This window comes from Podarcis muralis, chromosome 1, assembly GCF_964188315.1.
Source record: "Podarcis muralis chromosome 1, rPodMur119.hap1.1, whole genome shotgun sequence".
Taxonomy (NCBI): Eukaryota; Metazoa; Chordata; class Lepidosauria; order Squamata; family Lacertidae; genus Podarcis; species Podarcis muralis.
The window spans coordinates 78,283,151-78,310,335 of NC_135655.1; the positions used below are offsets into that span (position 1 = coordinate 78,283,151).

Genomic DNA, 27,185 nt, shown 5'->3' on the forward strand with positions numbered 1-27,185 from the left:
TATTTATTGTTTCATTGCTGTGATCCTAGAAATCATATATCAAACAGATGGAAAGCTCTTTAATCTGAATAGGCTAAAAGCAAAGAGTAAGGTTACCCAGACTTCTGTCATAGAGCTTCAGTATACTGATGACAGCGTTGTGTGTGCACACTCAGAGGATGACCTCGAAACCATCCTAAATATCTTCACATAAACTTACAAAAAGCTTGGTCTATCACTCAACAACCAAAAAACCAAAGTGTTGTGCCAACAAGCACAAAGTAACCCCTCTGCAGGGCCACAAATCAAACTCAATGGTGTAATGTTGGAAAGTGTCAATCCCTTCTCCTACCTAGGCAGTTATCTTTCCACAATTGATGCCGAAATCCAGCATCACCTGAGCTCTGGGAGTGCAGCTTTCTCCCAATTAAAGCAGAGTGTTTGAGAACTGGCACATTTGCAGGCCAACCAAATGCTTGTTTACAAAGCTATTGTACTACCAACTTTACTGTAGGCTTGTGAAACATGGACCACTTATAAACACTACATCTCCAACTCCTTGAAAGATTCCATCAGTGGAGTCTCCAAATTTTTTTACATGTCACTTGGGAAGACAGGCGAACTAATGTCAGTGTACTGGGAGAAGCAAAGATCACCCGTGTCAAAGAAATGATTCTTCAACATCAACTTCATTGGATTGGTCATGTTCTTCAGATGCCTGATTATTGTCTTCCAAAGCAACTACTCTATTCTGAACTTAAAAATGGAAAGTGTAATGCCTGGTGGTCAACAAAAGAGATTTAAAGATGCTCTCAAGGCAAATCTTAAAAAATGTAGTATAAACACCGACAATTGGGAAACACAGGCCTGTGAGTGCTCCAATTGGAGAACAGCCTTTACCAAAGGTGTCATGGACTTAGGAGATGCTCAAACTCAGGACAAATGTGCTAAGGGGAAGGCACCCTTGGCAAACCCTCACCATGATCAACTCCCACCCAGAAATCTATGTCCCCACTGTGGAAGCACATGTGGATCCAGAATTCGCCTCCACAGTCACAGACCCACTGTTACTACCGTGTTCATGGAAGACAATCTTACTCGGCTACGAGTGATCGCAAAAGAAGATCATAATTTGTGCCCCACCGATAAATCTGTTTCATCAGGCTATGTCAGCTCCAGGGCAAAGCCACATTGCTCAAGTGAGCTATTTGGAGTCCATGGAATAGAATCAGTGCTTTGGCCAGAAAAAGAAGAGCTGGAGTTGCATTAAAATGCAAACCAGAGTTACACTTCAGATCAGCTGAAAAATAACTGAGTGCTGCTAGGTAAAGAAAGAGGTAAGTTCATTAAAGGTGATTATCTCATGCTCCAGAGTGCTTGTGGTCAAAGCACAGAAGATATATAGGTCAAGACTATTTTTCCTGTCCCACATCAAGAATGTGATGTTTGCAGGGCACACTCAGTAGTCACGCAGTGGACAGCTCCCTAATCCATTTACTAAGCCAGCTGCCACTTACTTAGGAGTAAGCCCCATTGAACACAAACTAAGGAAAATATGGCCACATTTAGTTAAAATACACAATAAGACAAGTTCATCAAAACATCAAAATATTTAAATAAATGTCTATAATTAAAATGTACAATAAATAAGGCCTGCAATACAGCGTAACTGTTGAAGAGTTAAAACAGGAGGTTCAGTCAGCAGATCCGGGAAATGCTTGTCAAAACAGGCGAGTTTTCGAGCACACAAGATATAACTATGGAAAATGTTAAGCTAAATTGCTCTTTTTCCCTGCACTCAGTCTGGCCTCTAATCCCATCTTTTCACCACTTTGAAGTTGCTAATGGATGAATAGCTGGCATTAGAGCTAGTGGAGAAACCATGTGGATCAGGGGTCTGCAAACCTTTTCAGCAGGGGTCCTGTACGCTGTCCCTCAGACCTTGTGTGGGGCGGACTATATTTTTTTTTGGGGGGGGGGGATGAACGGATTCCTATGCCCCACAAATAACCCAGAGATGCATTTTAAATAAAAGCACACATTCTACTCATGTAAAAACACACTGATTCCCAGACCGTCTGTGGGCCGGATTTAGAAGGCGATTGGGCTGGATCCAGCCCCCAGGCCTTAGTTTGCCTACCCATGATGTGGATGGCAGCCTGGGAATTGCCCATAAGAATTTTTCAGTCCCTGGCTGGACTAGGAATCCTCATGCTGGCATGGAAAGATAAGGCAGTAGTGATGGAATAAGGGAGAGAAGTCTACCAGTCTATGAATAACTGGAAATATATCAATTGATGTGATGGTATGCTTCTTAGTAGTAGAGACTGGTCAGAATAGTTTCACCCTGTAACACTGTGTGATTTGGAGAGTGCTATCAAGATTTAGGTCTAGCAAGAAAAGTGTTGTACTTCTGTCCCACAATTCACCATGATCAATGCAATTATAGCAATCTAGCTCAACAGATAGCCATAGCCATTCAGATAGAGAATTAACAGGTACAAATAATGTTAAACCTTAATTGGACTACAAATTAAGCTGAGCAGTGATTTATGCAGCAACTTTTAAAATTCAAAGCACTTTACAAGGACAGAAAGTAGATATGGGCAGTATAAACAAAAGGTTTAACCTTTAGGTGCTCCACAAGATACATACATACAACAATTGGGCTGTCCAATACCAACGGCCACCTAAAATGGCTGCAGTTTTCCCTCTATTTGCACTGGTAACAGGCTAGTACAGCCTCTAGCCTCTGCCTGCAACATCACACCAACAAAGAAACAGCCTTAAATAGCCTTTAAATACCCGACATGCGAGATTGTTGCTATATTACATCTTCCATCTCTCTAGTGAATTTACATGCTTTTGTGAGTAGTGTTATATCCAGTGAGTGAGCACTATAAGCAGTGAAGGAGGGACTAGTGAAGAAAGTACTTTTCCATGCAATGCAAAGTTAAACTATGGAACTTGTTCCCCCAGGAGGCAGGGATGATCACCAACTTGGATGGGTTTAAAAAAGGATTGGATGGATTCATGGAGAATAGGGCTATCAATGGCTATTAGCCACAGCTCGAGGCTAATTGCTCATGAAAACCAATTGCTGGAAAGTGCTTGTGTGCTCTGTTCCTGCTGAAGGGTTTCGCACAGGCATCTGGGTGGCCACTGTGAGAACAGAATGCTGGATTAAATGGACTACTTGCCTGGTCCAGACAGTTCTTATGACCTCAGAGGGCTAGGAGCATTTGCAGTGCTCATAAAAGCTGATCTGTGGTGTTTCACAAGTGCATTCCTCTGCTCATGGGAATAGGGCAGTTGTGCGAGTGCCAGGAAAAGTGATATTTGAACCAGTTTTGGGGGAAACCCACAACTGAGTCAATAATAACTCCGTAGCTTTCCCATCAGTTGTGACTTTGCATCCTAACCACCTTCTTGAAACCACACAGGGAAAGCATCAGTCACCAAGCTGTACTATCAGCCTTGCTGAACTCCATGTTCATACAAACTACAGGAGCTGTTTAGCAGCTGCTGCTGTGGAAACCATTAACAGCAAGCCACCATTTCAGAGCTAAATAATAGTCACAAGAGTAGCCTTGCAAAATGAATCCCTCCCAAATTCTGTAGCGTTAATGCTCTGTTGCAATGTAACCACATGGCTAATAGTCTTTATTGCTTTAGCAAAAGGGTTTCTGCCTTTAGCATGCACAACTAATATATAAAATGCTTAAACTTTGAACTAAGAGTCAGTCCATATGTAGAGACTGTGAACTGGCCGCCACATCTAGGTGTTGCAGACAAATAAGCATAAGTGGTCTGAACCACAAAGTTTTGCCTCTGAATGGGCATAAGGGCATATCATAATTATTTCCATGGTGATCTCTTGATCTGTGATGACTCATTCAAAGAGGTGAGTCACCAATTAATGTAAATATGCATATATAAGCCAATTCAGCGGTGCTCCTAGTTTAGCAAGTGAGACCGATAAATGAGAACAGATTTTTGCTTACTAGCCTGCCATACCAGGCGTGGAGTGGTTGGGCAGAGTGGCCACTTATGCATTGCTAAAAAGGAGAAGAAATACCTAATCCCTAAAAAGGAGGCACAGATATGTATGAAACTCCTCTGTGTAAATTTATATGGAAATATGTAAATTTAGAAATAATTTCTATAATTTAAATAGAGAGTCAATACATCTCTCCATAATAAGGACAACTGTGACCAAGTGACCTATATGTGTCTGAACAGTTCCTGGGCAATTTGAACCCCATGCTGCACTCTTCCTTCTTATAGCTCTATAAAACCAGACTAGGGACTGCACAACCCTTCAGTGCATAAGCACTGAATGCCACATGTAGTCTGAACCTTGCACGTCAGTTCCTCAAAATGAGGTGAAAATGTGGCTAGAAGTCACCTTCATGAAGTCACCTCCATGATTTAATTGAAAAGGAGCTGCAAGCAAAAATATTTACTATTCCCCCCTTTCTGGGTATATTAATGATAATGCCAAAATAATATAGGCTTCTTCATGGGGAGAAAAAAGTTTAAATATTAAAATAATTTTTGAATCTTTAATGAAGGTGTGCATTCGAAGCAAACAGGCTGAACTGGAATGGAAAAAGACAGCCTCTAAGTACTCTTTGCCAAGTATTGCTTGGACATTATCACTAATCAATGACAAATTGATCATTTGTGCTCACTTTGTTTCAATTTATCCCAAGCTTTCAATGCTACAGCCATTAAATAAATCATCCAACTTCCAAAGCGTCGCCTGCTTCCAAGTAAATGTACTAAATCCACCCACACAATTGCCTGACGTTCTTCCCAGAATCTTTGAGCAGACAAAACAACACCAAGCAAGCAAGCAAGCAAACAAACAAACAAACAAAATAACCCGTTCACATCTTACTTGCTGGCACTTAGGGAGATACACATTCATAGCAGCTAATACTAGAAATATGCCGTCCCTGGAAATTTCCTGCAAGTCAACAATCCTCAAATGAGTAATTGATAATGGCTGAGCAGCCTTCGCACTCGGGGGACAGATACTGTGCTTGGCCTGCCTGCATCATTGCTGACATGCGGCTTTGTATATAACCTAGGTAAAAGATTTGACCAAATGAGTAGAACCTGGGCCTGAACAGGTCAATTTTTAGTTTCATGGTGTACAGACTGGTGCCAGCCGTGTTTACTTGGAAAGTCCATTAAATGGAACAGACTTACTCCCAAGCAAATGCACATAGTAGTAGCCTATTTTAAGTTTTATGATGTGACAAAACATGTCTTTAGGTGATATGTTTTTATTTGCACATATATACAACCAGAACATAAAGGTAAAGGTACCCCTGCCCGTACGGGCCAGTCTTGACAGACTCTAGGGTTGTGCGCTCATCTCACTCTATAGGCCGGGGGCCAGCGCTGTCCGGAGACACTTCCGGGTCACGTGGCCAGTGTGACATCGCTGCTCTGGCGAGCCAGAGTCGCACACTGAAACGCCGTTTACCTTCCCGCTGGTAAGCGGTCCCTATTTATCTACTTGCACCCGGGAGTGCTTTCGAACTGCTAGGTTGGCAGGCGCTGGGACCGAACAACGGGAGCGCACCCCGCCGCGGGGATTCGAACTGCCGACCTTTCGATCAGCAAGCCCTAGGTGCCGAGGCTTTTACCCACAGCGCCACCCGCGTCCAGAACATAGGATGGAGCTAATTGTTTAAGATGAGGCTGGCCAAGGCCATTACCTTAACAAAGGAACTAGTCTGACTGGTTCACCAAGTTTCCTATTGAAACCATGCAGTTCTATGGAAGCATTCAAGAGATGATGTCTCTCTACCCTACATGGTTACATGCCCTTTATTCTCTGGCTCCTTTCCCCTAACTATACACCTTCCCATTGCTCATTACTTTTATGTACCCCTCCTCCTGCCAGGACAATTTGTATTGGTACAGAATATGGTGAATAATATTTATAAATCCTGATTATAATGAAGGTTGCAATCCTCAGATCACCTAGTGCATCACTCTTTGTAAAATAAATCTGTATATTTTAAAAATATGTATCAAAATTTGCAATCCTAAACATTCTTATTAGCAAAGAAGTCCAAATGAAACCAGTGGGACTTATTTCTGAGTGAATATGTTTAGGACTGAGCTGTAAAGCATGCAGAACATTTATGCAAAATAAGCACTTTAGCGTATATTGAATCAATTTGCATAATTCCTTCTGGGCATAAAAACTGTTTGCTTGTTGGAGAATTTGGGTCTCCTTAGTACAGAATTTATTAAGAATCAAAAAGAGAGGCAAACATCAGATGGCTGCCCGAAGTAGAATTTCCTGGATCAAGAAGGCCGCCTCACACATTTTGACAAAACTTATTCCTCGGGGCAGAGTACAACAACGGCAAGTTGTCCCATTTCAAAAGTTGTGTCATTGGAGTTCTACTTCCTACATGTATGTTCTTCTAGAATTTTTACCCAAAAGGGGGAAATGCAAACTAGAGGTTGCAACCTTTTTTTGGTCTCGTGAACATGAGTGGAATTTTGAGGCAGTGTTGTGGGTGCTAGGCACAAAATGGCTGCTATGGGGGTATGTCCTAACACAAAATGGCTGCCAAATCTAAAAGAGCTAAAAAAAAGAGAGAGGACCACAAAAATGTGGGCATGCCCTCCATCAGTCTTCCCATCAATGGGAAAGGGCAACTACATCAACCATTGTCATGGTATCATAGAGATAAGCTCTTTGTACCTCTCCTCTGTTCAGAATGTCAGGGAAGGAGGATGTTCAATCAATGGCTTCCAATAAAATGTGGGCAGGTTTAAGGGGCATGTTCAGTGTAGGAGAGGCTGAGCCAGTGCAAACAGTCTCTCACACATTGCGAATTGCTAAGAACTTTCACGATGGGGGTTACTCTCTTGCACACACTGATTCCTGTGGGCTCCATGCTGTTGACCGTGGCAAAACTGTTATGTTCTGTGGCTCCTCTTGTAAATAATAATCTAAATCTGCCTTAAGATACACAGTCCATTAAAGTGCAGCTTGTTATGTTTAATCACAATAAGACATGGCCAACAGATTCTCCTCATGTTTTGAAGAACCAATTTGTGTTCAAAATGCTTACAGTGAAAAAGACGGGCACAAATTCATCTCGTTTAACATGCAAGTTGTGGCATAAGCACAGTTTTTATGACCTATGATACTGTCTGCCCTGATGATAATGAAGATGGCAACCCTTGGGTCACTTACTGGGGCAGATCACTCTCTCTGTGATTGCTTTGGAGGAACCATTCTGCGGACTACAGTGCAAAACTGACATTGGTAAGACCATGTTTTTTTCCAGATTCCATGCCATCGGAGAACTCCTGTCTGAATGTGAGACTAAATGTTTCTTGTTTTTCTAACCTCAAATTCAGTTTGCCACATTTCTGAATCAGTTTGCAATGCAATAATAATAATAATAATAATAATCGCCATGAGAATGTCTGCATTCTCCTAATACACGTTTTGCAAGCAACATTACCGAATATAATGCACTTTTGTATCTTATTTTCACTCATCTATATATTTAATGCAAACTTTCCCCTAATATATAGTTTTTGGTTGGAGGCTTCCACTGCAAGATTCAGAGAAGTGCACATTTTGAAGGACTGCTGTATCCCCTCAGTCATGAAGCTCACTGGGTGACCTTGGGCCAGTCGCAGTCTCTCAGCCTAACCTACCTGTTGGATAAGATGAGGAAGGGGAAGAACAGTGTGCGTGACCTTGAGCTCCTTGAAGGAAAGGTGGGATATAAATTAATAATAAATAAAATGTTGATCCATGTTTTGTATTTTGGTGGGGTGAGGTGGGGAGATTAGGTAGTCTCACATTAGCATGTAAGTGGAACCAATTTTCTCCCCTACCTCGAGGCTAATTGCACCCTGGCAACTGAAGGATGCATTGAGTTTTGTTTTGTTCTTTTGGAGACCATTGAAATAGGAACAGCTGACTCAACAAAGTCATTCTTACTTTTTCCATACAAAGGCGAGGGAGCCCCCATCCACAACTGACAACAGCTCTCAGAAAACATCCCTTATTATTCATGGCCATCTGTTCAAAGAGAGCGAATGAAACGGAGGAAATGTCATGTTACATTCATGGAGTGACTGAGTGGGATGGACCCTGAAATACCACGCCATGGCAGCTCAGAATCGGGTGTGGGTGGGTGGTGGTCACCAGAGGGAGCTCTTCAAAGTGACAAGTGGGTGGCTCAGAAAGCAAGTTATGACAACACCAGCTGCAGGGATGTCACGATGACTAACAGCGCCAAGGAAAGGCAATTCCTGCCTTAAGTAAACGGTGCAAATGATATCCACAGATGTTGCTAACTCATAATCAGGCTTGGCCACTGTGAGAACAGAATACTGGACTAGATGGGCCTTGGCCTGGTACAGCTTTTTAATAAGATGGGAGAAGGTAAAAAGAATGAGAGGCAAGGTAAGAGCCTCTGTGTGGCGGTATGTGAGGGAGGTGGGAATGAATTGGGCTACTGGTGCAATCCTAATTATGCAACGGGTGTGGAGGGACCAACTGCTAAGTAAACATGCGTAGGATTGGATCACTGCTCATCTAATATATATTTTGTTCAGCATACTTTGCTTCCTCCCCCCAAGCCCTTTGTATCATTTATGAGGCTGTAATAGAGAGAAAAATATTGGGGTGGAGAACCGCTACTAATATTGGAGCGGGATCATAGGTCAGTGATAGTGCACTTTTATTTGCATACAGAAGATCCCAGCTCCAGCCCTGACAAATTAAAAGAGAACCAGGCAGCAAGTGATGCGAAGTATATCAGCCTGAGATCCTGGTGAGCTCCTACTGGTGCGAACAGACAATACTGGATTAGATGGGAGAAATGGACAGACCTGGTAAGGCAGCGTCCTGTTTCTGTTCCTACCCATTCTAGGGTTGTCTGGGAGACCAGCCTTTCCTAACTGTGAGCCCCCCAGGTAGTGGTGTACTACAATCCCCATCATCCCTGACCACTGGAGAACTGATGCTTTGCTCTTAGAGGTGGGAGCAGCAGCTGGAGACCATCAGTGAAGGTAGGCTATTCACCTGGACCTCCACAGCTGCTGGAATGCCTCTTCCTCTTGAGGAAGTTGGTCTTTTTGCACCTGTGGCTGGCAGAGTGAAGCCTGCCCCACCCCACTGACTGACAGATTGAGAGTCAATCTACCAGGGGAGTGGAGGCTACATCAGGCTGACCGGCGGGTGGGGGTTGCCCCTTTGGAAGGAGCAGCTTCGAGAGAGGCAAGGACAGGGGCCACCCCCAGAACATCATTTTCTCTGGGGATGACCTTGTCCGAATTGTGTGAAAATGTTTTACGTTGTTTAAACTGCTTTCTAACTTGTGTGCTTTTAACTTTTTTTGGTTTTCATATAAATAGTGACTGTGCCATGTACAAGTGCCTACTACAACCCGGGGAATTGTGGTTGTCCTATCAGCCAGTCCTCAAGTCTGCGGCTGCTGTTGCTGAATGCCAGGTGGATGCATGATGTCTCTCATCCATGATCTCATTGTAGATGACGGCAGCCAACAAACTGAAGCTCAATCCAGGTAAGATTGAGGCACTGTTAGTGGGCAGTTCTCTAGGTGGCCTGCTTTTTTTGGGGGGGGGGTTACACTTTGAAGGAGCGAGTACATACCTTTGAAGGAGCGAGTACATGCGGTAGCTTGGACATACTCTTAGATCTTTTGCTGTCACTTGAGGCTCACATGGCCTCGGTGGCAGTGGCCCAGCTGTGCTCCTATGCAGGCAAGGGATATCCTAACTTGTCATCTATGCTCTGGTAATCTCTTGGTTGGATTTTATTACGTATTTTGTGTTCTCATTTTGTATTTTTATGTTGTGAATCATCCCATGACCTTCGGATGAAGGGTGGTATAGAAATTTAAATCCATCATCATCAGGCCATGTTGGCTGAGGCTGATGGGAATGTGTAGTCAGACATTTGGGAACCCAATTTTGGGAAAGGCTGTGATGCAGTGAACAAAATGGATACGCAAGTATACTTTTAAAACTTCAGTAGTGGTATATTGAATCTAGCTCATATTTTCTTCCTAAGCATTAACCTGAGCTACTGGTTGAATTTCATTTGTCTGCGTTGAGTCAATGGAATCATATGCACTTCAGGCACAGGTTTAGAGCCATTTTGCACAATGAGAATAAGAATGACACAACCCTGTTAGAACATGACCTATTCAGAGCACAGGTGATAAGGTTGCATGACTGAACGCTCCCCCATATCAAAACTCCCCAGCACAGAGCAGACTCAGGCTAGACTCTCTCAGTGATGTCCATACAGTGATGTTGCAGGTTGCTGCTTACAGCAGTCATCTCTTTCATGGGACCAATGCCCTTAGTAGTGAAATATTGGTGTTTTCTGTTTTAATGAAAGACTGATTGTATATTGAATCAGAAAACGAACCAGGCAATGCTTAACATCCATAACCCAAGAGATTCATTATCCACATTGCCAAAGCTAATCCTTGAGATAATCTTTGAGCTGTCAGTACCTTCCCACATTTGAGGCACAGTACTGATAGGAGCCATTCCCTGGGCACTTTGCACAAGAGTCGGTTCAATTACCTTTTCAATTTCCCATGTTTCCATGGCGATGTCCCACCAGCTCACATTAGACCATGTTCAAATGTTAGTGTGTTTGTTTTGCAATTGCAGCAAAGAGCTCTGTGACATCTTAAGGACTAACACACAATTACTGCAGTATGAGTTTTTGGTATAAGCAGCCTGCCTTATCACCTGCAACGGAAAAAAAATATGCTGTTGCCAAGAGACTCATTTGAGGAGACATTGGTTAGTCTTTAGGATACCATAATTCTGCTTGTTTTGTCCTCAAGAGATTTAACAATGTTAGTCTTCTAGAAACGGCGCTATCATTTTGTAGTGAGGCCATTTGTGTGACAAAAATATCAGATACAATTGAGGACTAAGGAACCATGACTAAATCCCAGCAGCAGCAAGATATCTAGATATACTGAAGCAGTATGCCATGGGTTCAGACATTACAAGTATGCACTCATAGACACTGATTTGGATCCATTCCTTTGCAGGGAGGTGGGGAAATAAAGTCAAGCTGCCCAATTACCTCAAATTATTTATTTGCTTTTCAAATATGCCCCAGTATGAACAACTGGGTTTTTGCTCTGACGCATTGTACAGCAGATGATAGCCTTGAAAGTGACAACAGAATGCTTCAAGTGTATGTCCACAGCAGCTTGTTTTTCCACACACTATGATCCAGAAAAACTAAAAGATTCTGCAATGCACACCTAACGTTCTAGTCTGGTTTGGGTGCTATCTGTGATGTTAGAAGCACTATTTTTGTTTGTGCTCCCAATAAGTCAGTTGGAGTGATTATGCACCTGGCGCATTTGTTGTTTTTTTACAGCAGTGCCCACAGCCCAAGACTAGCTGCTCTTATGGGAAGGCTTGCCTCTTTTGGAAGTGGGATATGCAGAACAAACAGGCAGGGGAGGCAGCTTCAGCTGCACAGCACCCTTTCTCGTGTGTTGAAATGGAGATAGTGTTAAGTGTGTAGTAGATATTTGGTGCAATTCAGTGCATGTTACTGTAGCACTACACTAATATTGTCTTTGTGAGATCCTATTGGTACAACAATATGTAGCTTAAATTGTGTGTAAAGTACATCTTTGGATCAACGGAAATACGTATTACTTTGATGGGACATTTCCCCCCCTAGGCACACCCTTCTCAGGATTTAATTTGTTGTTGACCTGAGGACAGGAACCCGCCTGATCACAGCTCTTTGCAAAAGATCAAAGATACAAAAAAGGGAGGGGAGTTGCCTTGAAAATACACCTGGAAAAGATGCTGAAGCGCCTTTTGTAACTTTAGCATCTTTTCTCATGTGTGTGTATCATTTAAAATTGCCAAAGAAAATGAGAGGTTATTGAACGTAAGAAATATCCCATGTAGCCATTTTTACAGTCAAAAACATACATGCACTTCTTATCCTAGGGTGTCTGTCCAGAAGAATATCTGAGTAGCAGTGCTGTCAGAGCAGGACTATGAGGCAGACATCCAGAGTCTCTACTCAACCCTCAATAGCTGTAGTGTTGACTTAGCACATATAGTGGTACCTCGGGTTAAGAACTTAATTCGTTCTGGAGGTCCGTTCTTAACCTGAAGCACCACTTTAGCTAATGGGGCCTCCTGCTGCCGCCACGCCGCCAGAGCGCAATTTCTGTTCTCATCCTGAAGCAAAGTTCTTAACCCGAGGTACTATTTCTGGGTTAGCAGAGTCTGTAACCTGAAGCGTATGTAACCCGAGGTACCACTGTATTAAAATTGCACCCATTACCATCAAGTGAAGGGGGGAGGAAATACCCACTTGCAGATCATTAAATCCAGAGTTTAACGTTACAGAACTCTATCTTGGCAGTGCCCTACGCTGGCTTTGAACATGGCTGCCTATGTTAGGCAGCCAATTCAGAAATGTTTTCAAGAGTAACCCCAGCCATGACTACCAAAGTGTCTGGTTAGATTCTGTACACCTTGGCAAGAGAATCAGAATCAGCTGTGTGCACTATCTGGGCTTTAAGAACAAGAAAAGAATTCCTCCCTCACATGAAAGCTAGAGCCTAGGTAACTGCAATTGGGCAGGAGGAGGCAAATGCATAAGGCGCTGTCAACAATGTGCATGTGCAGTGGGGAAAAGATTATGTACAAAGCTTACGAAAATACGTTACACGAGCACAGCTGCTGCTTTGGCACAGCAGAAATGATGCACATAATACAGGAATGGTGTGATGATACACTTTACATTACAAAATCACCGACAATCCCCACCCCTTCCCAAAAGTCTGCCACTCTTCTAGAATTGAAGGATGGGTAGGAGGGAACAGGTGAGAATATCAAACATTTGAGGTACAAATGTAATTACAATCATCATAGCAGTATCTCTCTCAGTCCTGCAGTGTGAGCAGCTTTTAAAGAAAGACCAGTCTTTATTTATCCCAAAAGTAAATGTATCCTACAAGAAGTGTATCTTCAGAGAAAAGTCACAGGAAAGCCAAGTTTGTGTTTTATGGCCAGCATGATCGTATTATGCTGATGGCAGATAAATTGGAATTTCATCCTATCCAAGTCTTGAAATACATCGTCTGGCCATGGTAGAGGGACTGGGTGAGGCAGGCCAAACCTATACAGGTTCAAGATGATAATGGACAGCGCAGGTAGTGTGGCCTGGAGCTAGAATGAGCAGGAACACCTGTTCTTCACTGCTGACACCTTGGGGTGCTCTTCAGCCAATTGCTTAATGGTTGGAGATGGCCAGGAGTGCTTTGCCACTGCTTCTCCTTGCAAGAAGGATGTCTTCATTTTTGTCCTGTTCAGGTTTCCCTTTGCCATCTCAAGGGTTGGTTATTGGAAATGGAAGATGCAAAGGGGGACACCTTTAGTGACTGCTCAAGCTTTGCAGTCTACTTTCTGAGAGTCAGGGGTTGCCAGGAGCACATTACACCAGGTCTCTACCAACCTCACAGCATCTCTGTGTTTCACAAGCACAACTTTGGAAGCTGCCATGGAGGCCCAGGGCCAGGATGGCAGGAGGAAAATGTTAAAGATGAATAAATGCATTTCAACATGCTGGTTTTGACCTACCCCCTGACCCCACATGAATTAGACCATATGTACATCCCCTGGCACCTAATCTGAATTCCAGTTTGGAAATTTGTTGAAGTGTCCCTGAGAAAGAAACCTGTTCAAATCATTTGACCCCATTTTTTAAAAAAAAACCTTTCCCCCCCTGGGGCAACCAGGGATTTCCTCCCTTCCTCCTTGAAATTGGTGCCTTCCTGTTTATCCTTCCAATGTACCTTGATATCATATTTCAAATGCCACCCTAATCTTTGAGATCAGCTGGTTATAATTTCCGTAGCAAAGTTTATGCAATAAGGGCATTAAGAGAGGTAATTATGGAGGGTCACCTTAAATTTCTCTCTCCTCTTTTCCCAGCAATTCCAAGCTTGAATATTTTTCAGGGATAGACATAATTAAGTTAGGATTAAAGAGGCAAGGGCATTTTTAAATTCTGGGATGGCCTATTTATTTTCTTAAGATTCTTTCAAACATCAGTTGCATTTGGTTTTAATCTGCTATTGCTTTCAACTGTTGTGATACTCATGCTTGATCATTTCTGCAGCTTTCTTAATTGATTTCTGATTGTTTCATTCTGACGATGTCATCATTTTAATAAGCAAAGCATCATGGGATTCATAAGGATATAGGACTACCTTCCTACCATCACAGTTCTCCTTGGCACATAGCAAAGCTTCCACTTGAAAGGAACTTTTCACACTTTTCTTAAGAGTCCTTGGGACACCTGAGCTCAATGAATCCAGATGTCTCTCTTTTTGATGGTTCTGTCCAGTTGCTAAAGCCAGCCCTACTGTGGTATTTGGTTGCACAGAAGGCAAATTAAGCAGCTGTCTAGCTTTATCAAATGGGGTGGAGAATAATCTCCCTTCCAATCTATGTAAAACTTATTAACAACAGAATTGCTCAGGCCTTAGCAAAGCGATAAATGTTCACTCTTGATGGAGTTTGCCAAGGTTCAGGAGGCAGAAAAGGAAAGTGCTTTCTTGATAAACTCCAAATGTCAAATGGGCTTATGTTCAACATAAAGTTACCCTTTTAATATCAGCATTTCTGCTCTTTCTTGGTTAAAGTTGAGCAGGCTTGACATCCTCAGAGAATTGCTTAAAAAAAGAAAGAAAAAGAGTTAAAGCTTGAGTGGCCTCTAATGTTTTTCAGGTCATTAGCGCTTGTGTTTTCCATTTTGCTTTATGAAGTGTGTATAGCTAAGCCAAGCAGCAAGTTCTTCAACAGTGAAAGAGCTCTAGATACAAAGCCACGTGCCTTTAAATTGGGTGGCAGAATGGCTTGGGAGAATGGAGTAGTGTTAGGGTACCCATTTTACTGATATTCCTTTCCTCAAAATTTTACTTAAATCACATATTCGCTTACTTTAAGCCAGCTCAATGACCGATTTTCATGATACTTTGTCATTAAAAACAAAACGGTTTTGTATTTTTCTTGATTTTTCCCTTTCCCAGCAACCCTGCATCCCCCTGAATGGCAAGCAAAGGGCCTGCTATCTATGGACCGCTTGGATTGACATGTGATCCATGTGCTCAAAACGGCAATGGAACAGCTGCTCTGGTGAGAAAGCATCTAAATGATGCTGCTGCTATCACTGGGGGGGGGGGGGCATCAGGATTAAACAGCATTACATGGTAGTCTAGATCATGCTTTGATGGTCATGATGGTCATCTCTGACCATGCTGGACACTTTGTGATTAATGCTACCAAGCCTATTGTAAGTTGCTTGGAGATCTATTCTGTAACAAGCAACAGACAAGTTGAAATGAATGATGCCACCAGGGCAACAAACAAACAAACCAGCGTAGCCTATGTTACTCTGAGGTCTAATTTATGGTAGCATGAGGTGCAAGAAGTAGGTTTGCTTTAGGCATCTGACAAAAGAAGCTAGGGACAGGGAACCTGGAGCCCTCCAAATGTTGCTGGACTGCAATTCCCGTCACCTATGATCGTGGACCATGCTGGTGGGGCTGCTGGGAGTTGGAGTCCCAATGATTTCTGGAGGGCCACAGGTTCCCTATTCCTGTAATAGGCTACAATAGTTGGTCTCCTGCTGCTCTTTGTAGCAATAGGCAAACATGACTACTCTTCTAGAATTGGAACCATGGATGGAGATGCATTTGACGATGGTTCCATGAAGTTATGATCTTAAGCTCATTTACGCTGGAAGTAATTTCAGTTCAGTTTCTCTGAATCGAACGGGATTTTCCTGCCAAAAAATGTGACAAATATAAAACTGTGATCTCAATCATGCCTATTTCAAAGCAAGATCTATTAAATTCAGTGGCTCTAACCTCCAAGTAGATGCATTTAAGATCTAAGTGGAGTCAAATGGATATAGATATAGATACACACACACACACACACACACACACACACACACACGTACACAAAGCTTTCCCCCTTGACCCTCGGGGTTGGAGGAAAGCTGCATGGGACTCTTAATTCCTAGTAAAAAAAAACAAATTTACTAAATGACTGGTTCTCCAAGCTGGTGATTTTAGAGTGATGGAGGCAAAAGGCCACCCTATTTGTCAGCAAGCTACTTCAGGGCAGTCCCTTGTACTTGAATGGCTTCCTCTCTTACGGGTTTCAGTTGTCTGAAGCTTTTCCAAGGCTTGTGTGGTTCCATTTGGCAACTGAACATTTTCCCCCCCTTTCCTGTTGCTGCAACTCCATTTTGTGAAGAATATTTGGAGAAAAAATAAGTTTTCGTTCCTAGCTATAATGAACTCCATTTGCCAACAGTATCTGCCTACTGATAGAGTTTAGGCACCAAGTTGGATTATCCACAGCAAGGTGCAAGCATGCCTTAGCTTCGCCGAAGTGGGTGCCACATGGACACAGGCTTCCTCAAGGTGGCCAACATCTGGTTCCAATGCGTGATGCCCATCCCACCTGCAGCTGGGCCTATGACAACATGGCCAATGTTTTCAGCTCTCCCGTCTTCACAACACTCTGCGACAGTCACCCGAAGAGACAGTTCCTGCAAGGACACAAGCGGATATTAGCAAAATTCCATTGACCCAATTTTTACCACCATCAGATGTAGTTTGAGAAGTGGCTGTAGGTACCCTTGAAAAGCACTCTTAATTTTCCACTACTGATTATATGTAGAATTCACATTCTGAATTCATGTCCTCATTCCATTCAGAAAAGTAACAATGCAGCACAATGAGATCTGGCAACAATGCAGAATTGCCCAACTGGATCTCAAAATCAACCCAGGGGCTGGAAGTATGCTGGGCCTGAAAAACTTGAGGGGGAAAGACAACACCTTGATTTTTGGTGCAGCGTCACTTAGGAGGACTCCAAAATGCTCCTTCCAATATCAGAGCCACCATATGGGAATGCTTAGCCTCATAGCCCTCCACTATGAGTTATTAAGGAATGCAACATTTCACTAGCCATCAGCAACGGCTAGTTTCTTTCCTGTTTGACAAGTAAGCCCCAAGGGCCTTTCAGGCACCTGTAAAATTTGTGTGCAATGAAACATTACTTCTCCTTCCCTTACATATTAGTACAACTTCGAGAACCTTTGCCCTAACCCCCATGAATTTGCATCATCCTCAAGAAGGGACAGGAGAAGCCACAGCAGTCGGCCTTTGCTTGGTCGTTATGGTAACCCATCCTTTTTCTTGTCTCCTTTGAAGATGATTTCGTTAGATATGTTATATTAGCTCCCAGCACCGAAGCTTCTGAATGACTGAAAAGCAAATGAAATTATATATTCGGCCTTGCAGGTGATGCAATGATTGTGTTTACATCTCCCGTACTGGTTTTTCTTTCCCAGGGTTTAATTTGAAAGTCTCTGCCTTGAATGCCAAAAACCTTGTGGGCGGAATCTATCACCAATCAAGAAAAGCTTCTGAACGGAGAAAGATTCATTAAAATTATAGATGCCAGCCGCAGTGAGGAAGAAATGAGTGCTATGTTCTTATTATGACTTAGCTGGATACTGTTGTCTACTAATGATTTTGTCTGGGTTAATCTGAAGGCCACCTTTGCTGCCCAGTAAAAGACAACATAGCATGTTAACAAGAACAAAGAAAATGCAGGATAATACATGACATGGTTAGTTAAGAGATTTCTCCATCACCAATACATGTTTGGTTTGTTTCCTCTGGACTAAACAAACAAATTAACCCTCACCATTCAGATCAGCAGTGTTGGCAAAAGGGCAATGTCTAACCCTTGAAGAAGGCTCTTGCCCTGGGCATGCCAGTTTATATCCCGTTTAATTTCATGTTCATTAGGATGTCCTCAGCCACAGCCAGCCCTTCATCACTTGGGTGAGCTTCTAAGATGAACAGAGCTAACATAACAAAAAAAATTCCTTCCAGTAGCACCTTAAAGACCAACTAAGTTAGTTCTTGGTATGAGCTTTCGTGTGCATGCACACTTCTTCAGATACATAAGTTGATGATGAAGAGAATCTCTCTCTGTACTGTTTTCCTAGAATTTCATTCCGAAGAGAAGTATCTGCATCACCTAAGGCTTTGTCATTAACATTTGTGAATGGTACCATTTGAAGCAGGTTTGTATTTTCAGGAGCATGGATTGTGAAGGGAAGGAGCTTTAACCCTTTGCCCCAGCTATGGGCCCAGTTGGAATTGCCCTCTCCCCCACCATGCCTGCTATTCACAGAGGATTCCTATGTCTGTGAGTGGTGAGAGGTTCCAGGAGCAAAACTGCCAGGTTTAGGTTCTTTTAGATGAGAGTGCCCTGGAGACTTCAAAAGTTTGCTTTATTTATAAGTGGAGCATAGTGGAAGCAAGCCATTGGAGCAGGTGGCCATCATTCCTATTGTGGGAAGGAATTCCACAGTGTAACTACGTGTTGTGTGAAGAAGCACCTTCTTTGTCCATCCACTTTTAATGGCTGGCAAAAAATCTGGACCAGTGACATGTATGCACACAAGTGGACCGGCATGAGACAAAGCAGATGGAGTCATTACGGGCACAGCTATCACACACCAAAATGACTTGTGAACTGGGCTTGAGATGAAATTGCTTCTAGCCTTTTCCAGTAGGCAGACCTTCACAGTAAGATTCTAGGGTTAACCAGGGAATAGTTGGACTGAATTTTATGAGCCCTTTAACATTTTTTGGTGTATTTCATAGCTGAGCAGGCTGATCCTATGAACTGGCAGGAGAGGGTAAGTTTCCCCTGGGTGCTCTTGGTGTGAACTGTATGCCTGACGCTATAGACTGTGCTCTTAGCAATGCAGTAGCTCAATGGATGGTGCTGTAATCGTCCCTGTAAACCTGGAGGCTCTTACCTGTAGAACAATTGCTGGCACTGAGAAAATCATGGCTTCATTAAACACTGGGTTTGTCTCATCTCTTTTTGTCGCAGTCTTCTTCTTACTGATCTTTCTCCCGTCTTGCAGCAAGTACACTTTGACAAAAGGATCTGATAGGATGGTAAGAAGAGGATGGTTTTTACTGGGTCCCCGGGGGAAATTGTTTCTTGTATGCAGACTTAACCTCTGAAAAGATGTAGTATCTGAAGCTGGTGCTACTTTCAGTAAAACGCACCGCTATATTATTTAACAGCAGGTGTTTGTACAGGCAAGACCTTCATATATGAGACTTAACTTTTTTTTAGCTTACTTTAGTTTTAAAGGGCTATAATCCACTCACAACATTTTGGAGAGCAAGGTAATATCCACAGGAAAAACATACAAGTCAGAAGGACTGGTCATGTGCTCTTCACTTTTGATAACCAAGAGAAATCCACTTAATTAAAACTGGAAGCTAATTGATCACTTCTGAGGCTCTTCAAAGAGAATCACCCCCTACAGATATTCAGCTTCTGCTGATGGTTATTCAAGAAGCCCAAATAGGATGCCTAAGAGGGAGACATTGTGGAACAGTTGATTACTACCCTGCTGAGGCAACTCAGAAGTTTTAAAATATTAGATGAAATGTGTTTCCAGTGGGTCTGCCCTGGATGCTATGATGAAGCCAGCTTAAAGGTGAGTATGTCTGAGTCTGTGCACCTTAAGGTGCCTTACTTTCCCCTCTGAGTGGCATAACCTCACCACATGCAGCTGAAACTATAGGGCAGGCCCTCTAGAATCGCAGATTGGCACCAAGACAGATTTGATTCCCAGCTCCTCTCCTCCTAACAACTAACCACTAAGAACAAGGAATGCCCAGAGCTTGACAGCAGTCTCTAGGAGAGCACTAAAGAAGACACTGAGGTCCAAACTAAATGCCATGGGGGAGACAATGCATAATGAATGCATTTATGTCTCTCTCTCTCTACGTTTCTTTCAATTGTCCCAATTGTAAGGAACAATTGGGACTGTGACCACAGGGTGGGCTAACCATTTCTCCCCACGCTATTTTCACAATAAAAATTGTGATCACAGGCACGACTAATTTACCCACTGTGGAGTAAGGCAACATCTTCACACTCTATCCAGTCACAGCTGCAGGGCAGGGCGGAGGAGCTTTGCAAAACTGTTTACTGACCTGCAGTCATTTTCCCATTGGTCCACACAAGATTCTTGGCCTTAACCACAACTACTGTCAACCGCTCTGCCGTTGGGAGATAGCTAAGAGAAAGCAGAATTTCACCCACTGAATCAGTTGCCTGCAGGGAATAAGAAGGAGACAGGTGACTGCTCATTAAATGGCCTTATAACAAAATGAATGGTAGAGATTACTACTCTAGCTCAAGGCAGTGGGGAACATTAGAAAGCAACTGAGCTATATAAAAAGGTAGCATTTGAGGGCAAATGCCCTCAACATTTGAGGGCCAATTCAGTCAATTTCGATGGTTGCCAAGGGCACCGCTATCCAAAGGGGCTGAATATCCTTGCCCCATATCCTTGCCCCACCCATTCTCCAGAACCCTACTGCCCTCTGCCCTGCTACAATAAGCTACCTTGTTCATGTCCTGTAGATACAGCCATGCATTGAAGGGCCTGATGGAGAGATCCAAGTCTGACAACTTCAGCTCAGCGACTCCAGTGCTGATGTTCCTTTCGTCTTCATCTATGCCAAAGATGGAAAACCTCAAGCTGTTTTCTTCGAGTGCAGAAGGGTCCAAGGGGATTGAAAACCTCTCATCGAAGAAGACTGAGTAGGCAGTCCTTTGGATCTGCACAGATAAAAAGGAAGCACAGGAGAGGGTTGAAATGCCAGGTGAGGAAAAAACACAGGAACATAGGAAGCTGCTATATGTGCAGACGTGAATGGCACAGGGATATCAGTTGACAGAAGGCCAGCAATATATATTCTTGAGAAAACTTCTGCTCCTGGAAACAGAGAGGCTGTGCACACACTATACCTTCAAAGGATATTCAAAGCACATTCTTTCCCTCCAACAATACTGTTAAGAACTGCTGGGAATTGTAAATCCATAGGGGGTAAACTATAGTGCCGAGTAGTGTGTGCACAGCCTAACACACTTTCAACAGATCAGCATCTCTGAAGATTCACCGTTTCAAAGGCCAGCAAATGGAAAGGAACACTGGAACGACACATTCAAACACCACACATATATCATAATATCACAAATGGACGGATTTGGTAACTGGTGCAGAATCAACAATCAAGTTTTTCGGTTTTCTTTTCCCTTCCCCCTCATTTTTCACCTTTATGGCAGTGAAATTTCTAAAGCGAGAGGGTAGCTGAATAGGATTTCCACTCCACTCCACATCTAGGTGAAGCAGAATGAATGTACAAAATAAAAGCAACTGTTTTCTTTTTCTTCCACTTCCGTCCTCATTTTATCCTCACAATAACCTCACGACTTGGACCTTTGCAAATGCAGTGAGATTTATGGTTCAGCAGATATTTAAACTCAGGTTTCCCTTGGGTCTCCTCTAACCACTATACCACATAGTCTCTATGTGCAAATGTGCTTAATTTATTCTAGTTGCAAGATTTGGATCTTTCCCCCAGCTCTGTTCTAGAAATACAGGCATTAATGTAACTTATCTGAGAAGACAAACATGCAGCTGTGCTACCTAAGGACCTGTGCCCTTCAACTATTTGCCTAGGATACACTTCCTCTGTTTCTGCCTCTTAGAATGTCCCACGTGCTCTTGATCTGCACTGATGACTTTCCAACTACATATTGATCTTCTTCAGGTTCCATGCTGTCAGGTCTCCTTTTATACATATCACCTGCTGCTGCCAGCTGAGCACCACTGCTGTCCTGTTCTCTCAGGGACACCTTCCACACACTCAGGTAGAAGGGAACTCCCAAGCAACCGGCTCGCTCCATGTGCAAAATCCATAACATTGGTTTCTGTCGGTGATTCCTCTCTGAATAATGTGTTTCGTGCACTTTGCTGATTAGAGCATTTTCCTTGTGCCTACTTTCCAGAGCATTTGCACTGCACGATTCATGATTTAGCTGCTTAAGCAATAATACAGTTTCTGAAATAGGGAATCTTGTGCCCAGAATGGCTCCCTAAGGCACAGCCAATCATTACATGCAGGCGGACACACATTGTCATAACGTAGGCATTGGCCAGGAGATGCTGGCTGGGTTAACCTACTTCTGAGGGATGGCCTCAAACCTCTCAGCCACATTGGCCATGTTTGCGTGGTTTAAATGTGAATAAACAGACAGCTGGTCCCTGCTGCTTTAAAGTCCCCACTTCGCTCTTAGCTGCTACCCTGGGAGCAACAAACAGCAAGGTTTGGCTTTACTGCAGACAGCTGAGGCACACATTTTGTTTCTCCTCAAACAAACCACAAACCTCTGTTCAGAGCCCATGAAAAGCTAATAATAATTTACAATTATTTGTACCCTGCCCATCCAGCTGGGCCTCCCCAGCTAAACCCTGCCGTTGTTGTTCCTGGAGGTGGCAAAGTCAGGAGATGGGAAGATGGCACCTTCTTCATGCAGAAATCCCCTCTTCAACGCAACCGTTAAGAGTGCAGGAGCCTTTCTCACGGGGGCCTTGCAACTAGAAGACATCCAATGCAAAATAGGAATGGGTCAGGTTTTCTCATGTTCTGAGTGCCTCTCCATGATCTGACCCTCTCCCCATAGGCGCCGACTCCATGGGGCTTGAGGGGGCCCGAGCCCCCTCAAAAATTCGTTTGGGGGGGCTCCGCCCCCCCAATAATCTCCGGCGCCCCTCCAGCAGAGCGCCATCGCCGCCCCTCCCCCAGCCCAAAATGCACAGGGAGGGGAGGGCTGCATGCCTCCTGCCCTCCCTCCCGAGCAAAAGCTCCACCCAATTTCCTTTGGAGCTGATTAATAGGCGCAGCACGCTCTCCCCTATTCGCTCACGAGGAGGCGGCGCCACTTTATTTGCATATTCATGAGCTTATTTATTATTCATGAGCTTTCCCGGGCCCCCCCCAATATTTTTTATAAGTCCGCGTCCCTGCCTCTCCCCCTCACAAGATGCTAGTTATACTGTCCCAAAAATGGTGGGGGGGGGCAGGGGGGAATGCCTTAGATAGCCCTCACTTCCTGTTTCCACTTGAAACCTGCCATTTGGGGTTGAAGGACATTATACAGAAAGGGAGAGTTCTCTGTGGGCAATGCCAGATTTTCCTAGTATGGATTGCCACCAAAAGAGCTATGATTAGTTGGAAACAGAACAAGCCAAACAAAAACGATACTGCTGTGTAGACCCTAGACCTTTAAAATACATTTGAAGCACAATTATTTTCCTCAAAGTATTATGGGCAGTTTGCCCCCCCCCCCCAACAAAATTACAATCCCCAGCAACCCTTTAAAGGCATGGTGCATACAGGGAGAGGAGGACCCTGAGGAAAACCTTCCTATAAAGAAATCTTGCACCCTGTTTGTAGTAACCAATAGCCCTTACTTCTCTACATGACTTCAGACTCAGAGACAAAGCAGTAAGAAGGCATTTGCTGCTTACACAGACAAAGAGGCGGCACATTTTGTGGTCTTGCGGAAATGAAAATGGCTGTTGCCCTCTCCCCACCCCCACCCCAAGCAGCCAGCTCATGCAAGTTTCTCCACACAGTCATGCCCCCAAAGAGAATAGCATCTGCATAAAAAGGCAGGCAGCACTTGCTTGTGTGAGCCAGCCGTTAAAGATACATAAAGGCAGCATCTCTGGATTTCATCTCACCCAGGGATTTATTTGGGGCTCTTGGACTTTCTTTTTCCAGGCTGCATCCCAAATGACTTTTTGGTGCACATGAGCAGAGAAGAGGAAACGAGCAATGAAAGGATAATCTGCATGCCTTGGGAAAGACATGGAAGCTTTGAGCTGGCTTAAGGGTGGTGGTGGGGCTTGCCCTAGAAGCACATTTTTCTGGGAAATGACCACATCATGTTTTCATGTGTCTTAGGACAGAGGAAGGAAGGTGCAAGGAGAAGCAGAAGCCTCTCTCTAGGCTGGCCAGGAACAAGAGCTACCTTCCATCTTCAGAGAAGCGGACACGGAGCAATGGATCCAAACTACAAGAAAGAAGATTCCACCTAAACATTAGGAAGAACTTCCTGACAGTAAGAGCTGTTCGACAGTGGAATTTGCTGCCAAGGAGTGTGGTGGAGTCTCCGTCTTTGGAGGTCTTTAAGCAGAGGCTTGACAACCATATGTCAGGAGTGCTCTGATGGTGTTTCCTGCTTGGCAGGGGGTTGGACTCGATGGCCCTTGTGGTCTCTTCCAACTCTATGATTCTATGATTCAATGTTTCTGCCTAAGGGGAGTTTCTGTGGGTGCCACTTACAATCTCTGGGAGCTTGGCAAGTGTGAGAAGAGCTGTGCCAGATGAACTGATTAGTAGCTATGTGGATGCAGGACAAAGGGCAGGAACACAGACATCCCCACTGCTTCACACATTCAGAACTGTGCCTCCTCCATATTTGCACTGAGAGTTGGAACTCCCTCCCAGGGGAAAGCTATTCCACCCCATCTGTCAGCCTTCCAGGAAAAAGGCTGTGCTGTTCCCAAGGGCATTCAAAATCCTCTTGAGTTTAAAGGGATCCCCCTTCCTGACTGCTCTTTTTTCTTTCTTATGGCTTTTGGTTTTTGTTTACTGCCACTGCCTAATTGATTAATTAGTTGCTGGTTGGCTGCTTCTTGTGCTTCAGTTTGTATTAATAGGTATTTTGTGTTTAAATACTGTCAGCTGCCTTGAATATCGTTTTGCTTCAAAAAAGGAAAGACAGGATATACGCATTTTAAAATAAAGTAAGAAAAGTGTGTGTGTGTGTGTGTGTGTGTGTGTGTGTGTGAGAGAGAGAGAGAGAGAGAGAGAGAGAGAGAGAGAGAGAGAGAGAGAGAGAGATCTGTGATCAGATCCCTCACTTCTTTTCCTTTGCTTAAAGAAAAAGCTATGGGGAGAGGCTGACTTGGATTGTGTCCACAGCTCTAGGGAAGAGGGTTAACCCCTTCCCCCCTGCACCATTTCCCCTATTTGAATCACCCCTTTTCAACTGCTGCAGAGAAGGGAAAGACAGGGACATAAATGTGACAGATTAAACCTAACAAGCAAATGATGCCTATTTGCATTCTACTAGTGTTAAGACTTAACCACTGCATATATTAAAAGGCCTGGGGAAGCAACATAGCTCAAGGTCACTTGACAGCCGAGCCCATTTTTCATCCGGGATAGCACCACCCCCTCACATAATTTGGTAAGGGACTATGCACATGCCTAAAGGCACCCTTTGTTATTAGTTTTTCTGCTCTGGTGCTTAACCCTGGCTCAGAGCCAGCATGGAATAGAGCTCAGAGTGTCAAGACTAAGGCTGTGGATTCAAATCTGTGCTCAGGCATGAAGTCGGCTGGGTGATCTAGGGCCAATTACTGTCTCTCAGAGAGGAGTTGTGAAGATCAGCTCATGGGAGGGAAGATGGGAATTAAATGTTGCAAAGTAAGTGCTTTAATCAGAATCAGGACCAAGCACTGGACGCTGAGCAAATCACACAAACCCACCCGCCCCCTCTGGGCTTGTATTTTGATCACCAGTAGGAAAAGAACATTTAACTCCTAATCCTCACTTCACACTGCAATTAACAAAGGAGACACATCATACTGAGGGAAGATTTCAGATACAAATTAGAAGATTCCCCCCCCCCTTGGCCTGCCTCTGAGAATGTAAATTTACAAAGTGAACCACCTCCTCCTCCTCACCCGCTTCTGTCTCCCATTCTGAGGGTGCGTGGGAGGTTTGCTAAATAAATGATCAACCATGCAGCACAAAAGTCAAAGAGGCAGACACTTTGGTATTTGAAAGGAAATACTGTAAACAATGTCCATTCATAAGAGAATCTTCCTTCCTTCCCAACCACCCACCTACCCCTTCCCCCATTTTCTCCCACCCCCCACTGATGAACTTATCAATGCTGGGCTGCTCATTGCATCAGCTTCCACCTCACTGAAGCAAGAGCTGCAATTTCAGTCAAAAATCTACAGGGGGGAAAGACATTTTCTGCAGCTATTTTCTACAGTAGGGCCACCAGCGTGACAAGAATGCATGCTAGAAACAGCGACCCCTTTTGTACTGCCATGCTCCAAGCCTTGTGATTTGGAAGCAATCATGGACAAAATCTTCTTCTAATCGACACCAGCCTCCCCAAGTTCACCTCCCTCCAGGTGTTCTTGGACTATGGCCCCTCATCAGACCCAGCCAGCATGGCCAACCGTCAAAGATGATGGGGACTGCAGTTCAAAAAAATTGGAGGGTACCAAGTTCAGGAAGTCTGGTCTACAAATATGTGGCCACTGCTCCACTAGTGCAAGATATGGAACCTACACCGCTTTCCTCCTTCCAGGGGCTGTTCTGAGGGTTCACTTGACCCGCCACCAGAGCTAATTTGGGGGTGGGCAGGGAGAAGAGAGGGGAAAGGCCCTGTTGCACTAGTGGAAGTCATTGCATGGGCTTCCACAAGTAGAGCTAGTTAGCAGAACCCTGCCCTCAGACTATTGTGACCACTCTCTACCATCCTGTTCCTTGGAAGTCCCTGCATTTCATCCTTATGTACTGCAAAATAAAAATATTCCATGCTGCTCTTAAATATGCTGCCCAAACTCTCTTTGATAACTAATAAAGATATGGGTGTGCTGTCTTCTTCTCCTACTTCTTGGGTCACCCTACTTTCCATGCTCTACTTTCACCCTACATTTAGTGCACAATCATGAATGTCAGAAGCAGGAAAAAGGTGTCATGATTCGATGAAGAACCTTCAAAGCTTCCTAGATGAAGCATGTGCCCCTCCATGCAAAACAGGTGGTCACCTACAGCCTCTTCAAACCTTGGGAATGGCAAAGCAGTCACCAATTTCTTTTTTTTTATTAAAGATATTTATTAGAATTTTACAACATGAAAAAAGAAAAAAGAAAAATACAAAATCAAAATAGATAAAAAACAATTCCACACTTCCATCACTTTCTTTCATTTGCTTATTTCCCGGACCCCCTCACACCTCCCTTTTTGTATTCCAGTTCAATTTATTAGTTCAGCAAATCCTTCCCCTTTTAGCAGTCACCAATTTCCTGTCTTTGCCTTCAATTCTTCTCAGACGCCCTTGTTCCTGCACACTCATGACATTTTGCCCTCCCTGGTGCT

At 43.8% G+C, this 27,185-nt stretch overlaps 1 protein-coding gene and 1 long non-coding RNA gene across 4 annotated transcripts in view; one reads left to right on the forward strand and one right to left on the reverse strand.

Moving 5' to 3' along the window:
- The first annotated feature begins 5,638 nt into the window (after nt 1–5,638).
- On the forward strand, nt 5,639–18,309 carry LOC114600243 (uncharacterized). 3 transcript variants are annotated; one of them, XR_013393743.1, is made up of 5 exons: nt 5,639–7,749; nt 8,913–9,051; nt 9,397–9,566; nt 15,108–17,274; nt 17,447–18,309. It is a non-coding gene; the product is annotated as an uncharacterized LOC114600243 (long non-coding RNA). The 3 variants fall into 3 exon arrangements; XR_013393744.1 differs by lacking the exon at nt 17,447–18,309 and having other exon boundaries at nt 5,640–7,285; nt 7,561–7,749; nt 15,108–15,213; XR_003707501.2 differs by having other exon boundaries at nt 5,641–7,749; nt 15,108–15,213.
- Nucleotides 11,113–27,185, reverse strand: part of SYT12 (synaptotagmin 12) — a 54,215-nt gene continuing 38,142 nt past the window's right edge. The window contains exons 5-8 of the mRNA XM_028736120.2: nt 20,551–20,766; nt 20,136–20,256; nt 18,935–19,068; nt 11,113–16,639 (exon numbers count right to left, since the gene is read on the reverse strand). Coding sequence (XP_028591953.2) covers nt 16,466–16,639; nt 18,935–19,068; nt 20,136–20,256; nt 20,551–20,766 — 645 coding nt within the window. The 3' untranslated portion in view covers nt 11,113–16,465. The remainder of the gene's footprint in view (nt 16,640–18,934; nt 19,069–20,135; nt 20,257–20,550; nt 20,767–27,185) is intronic.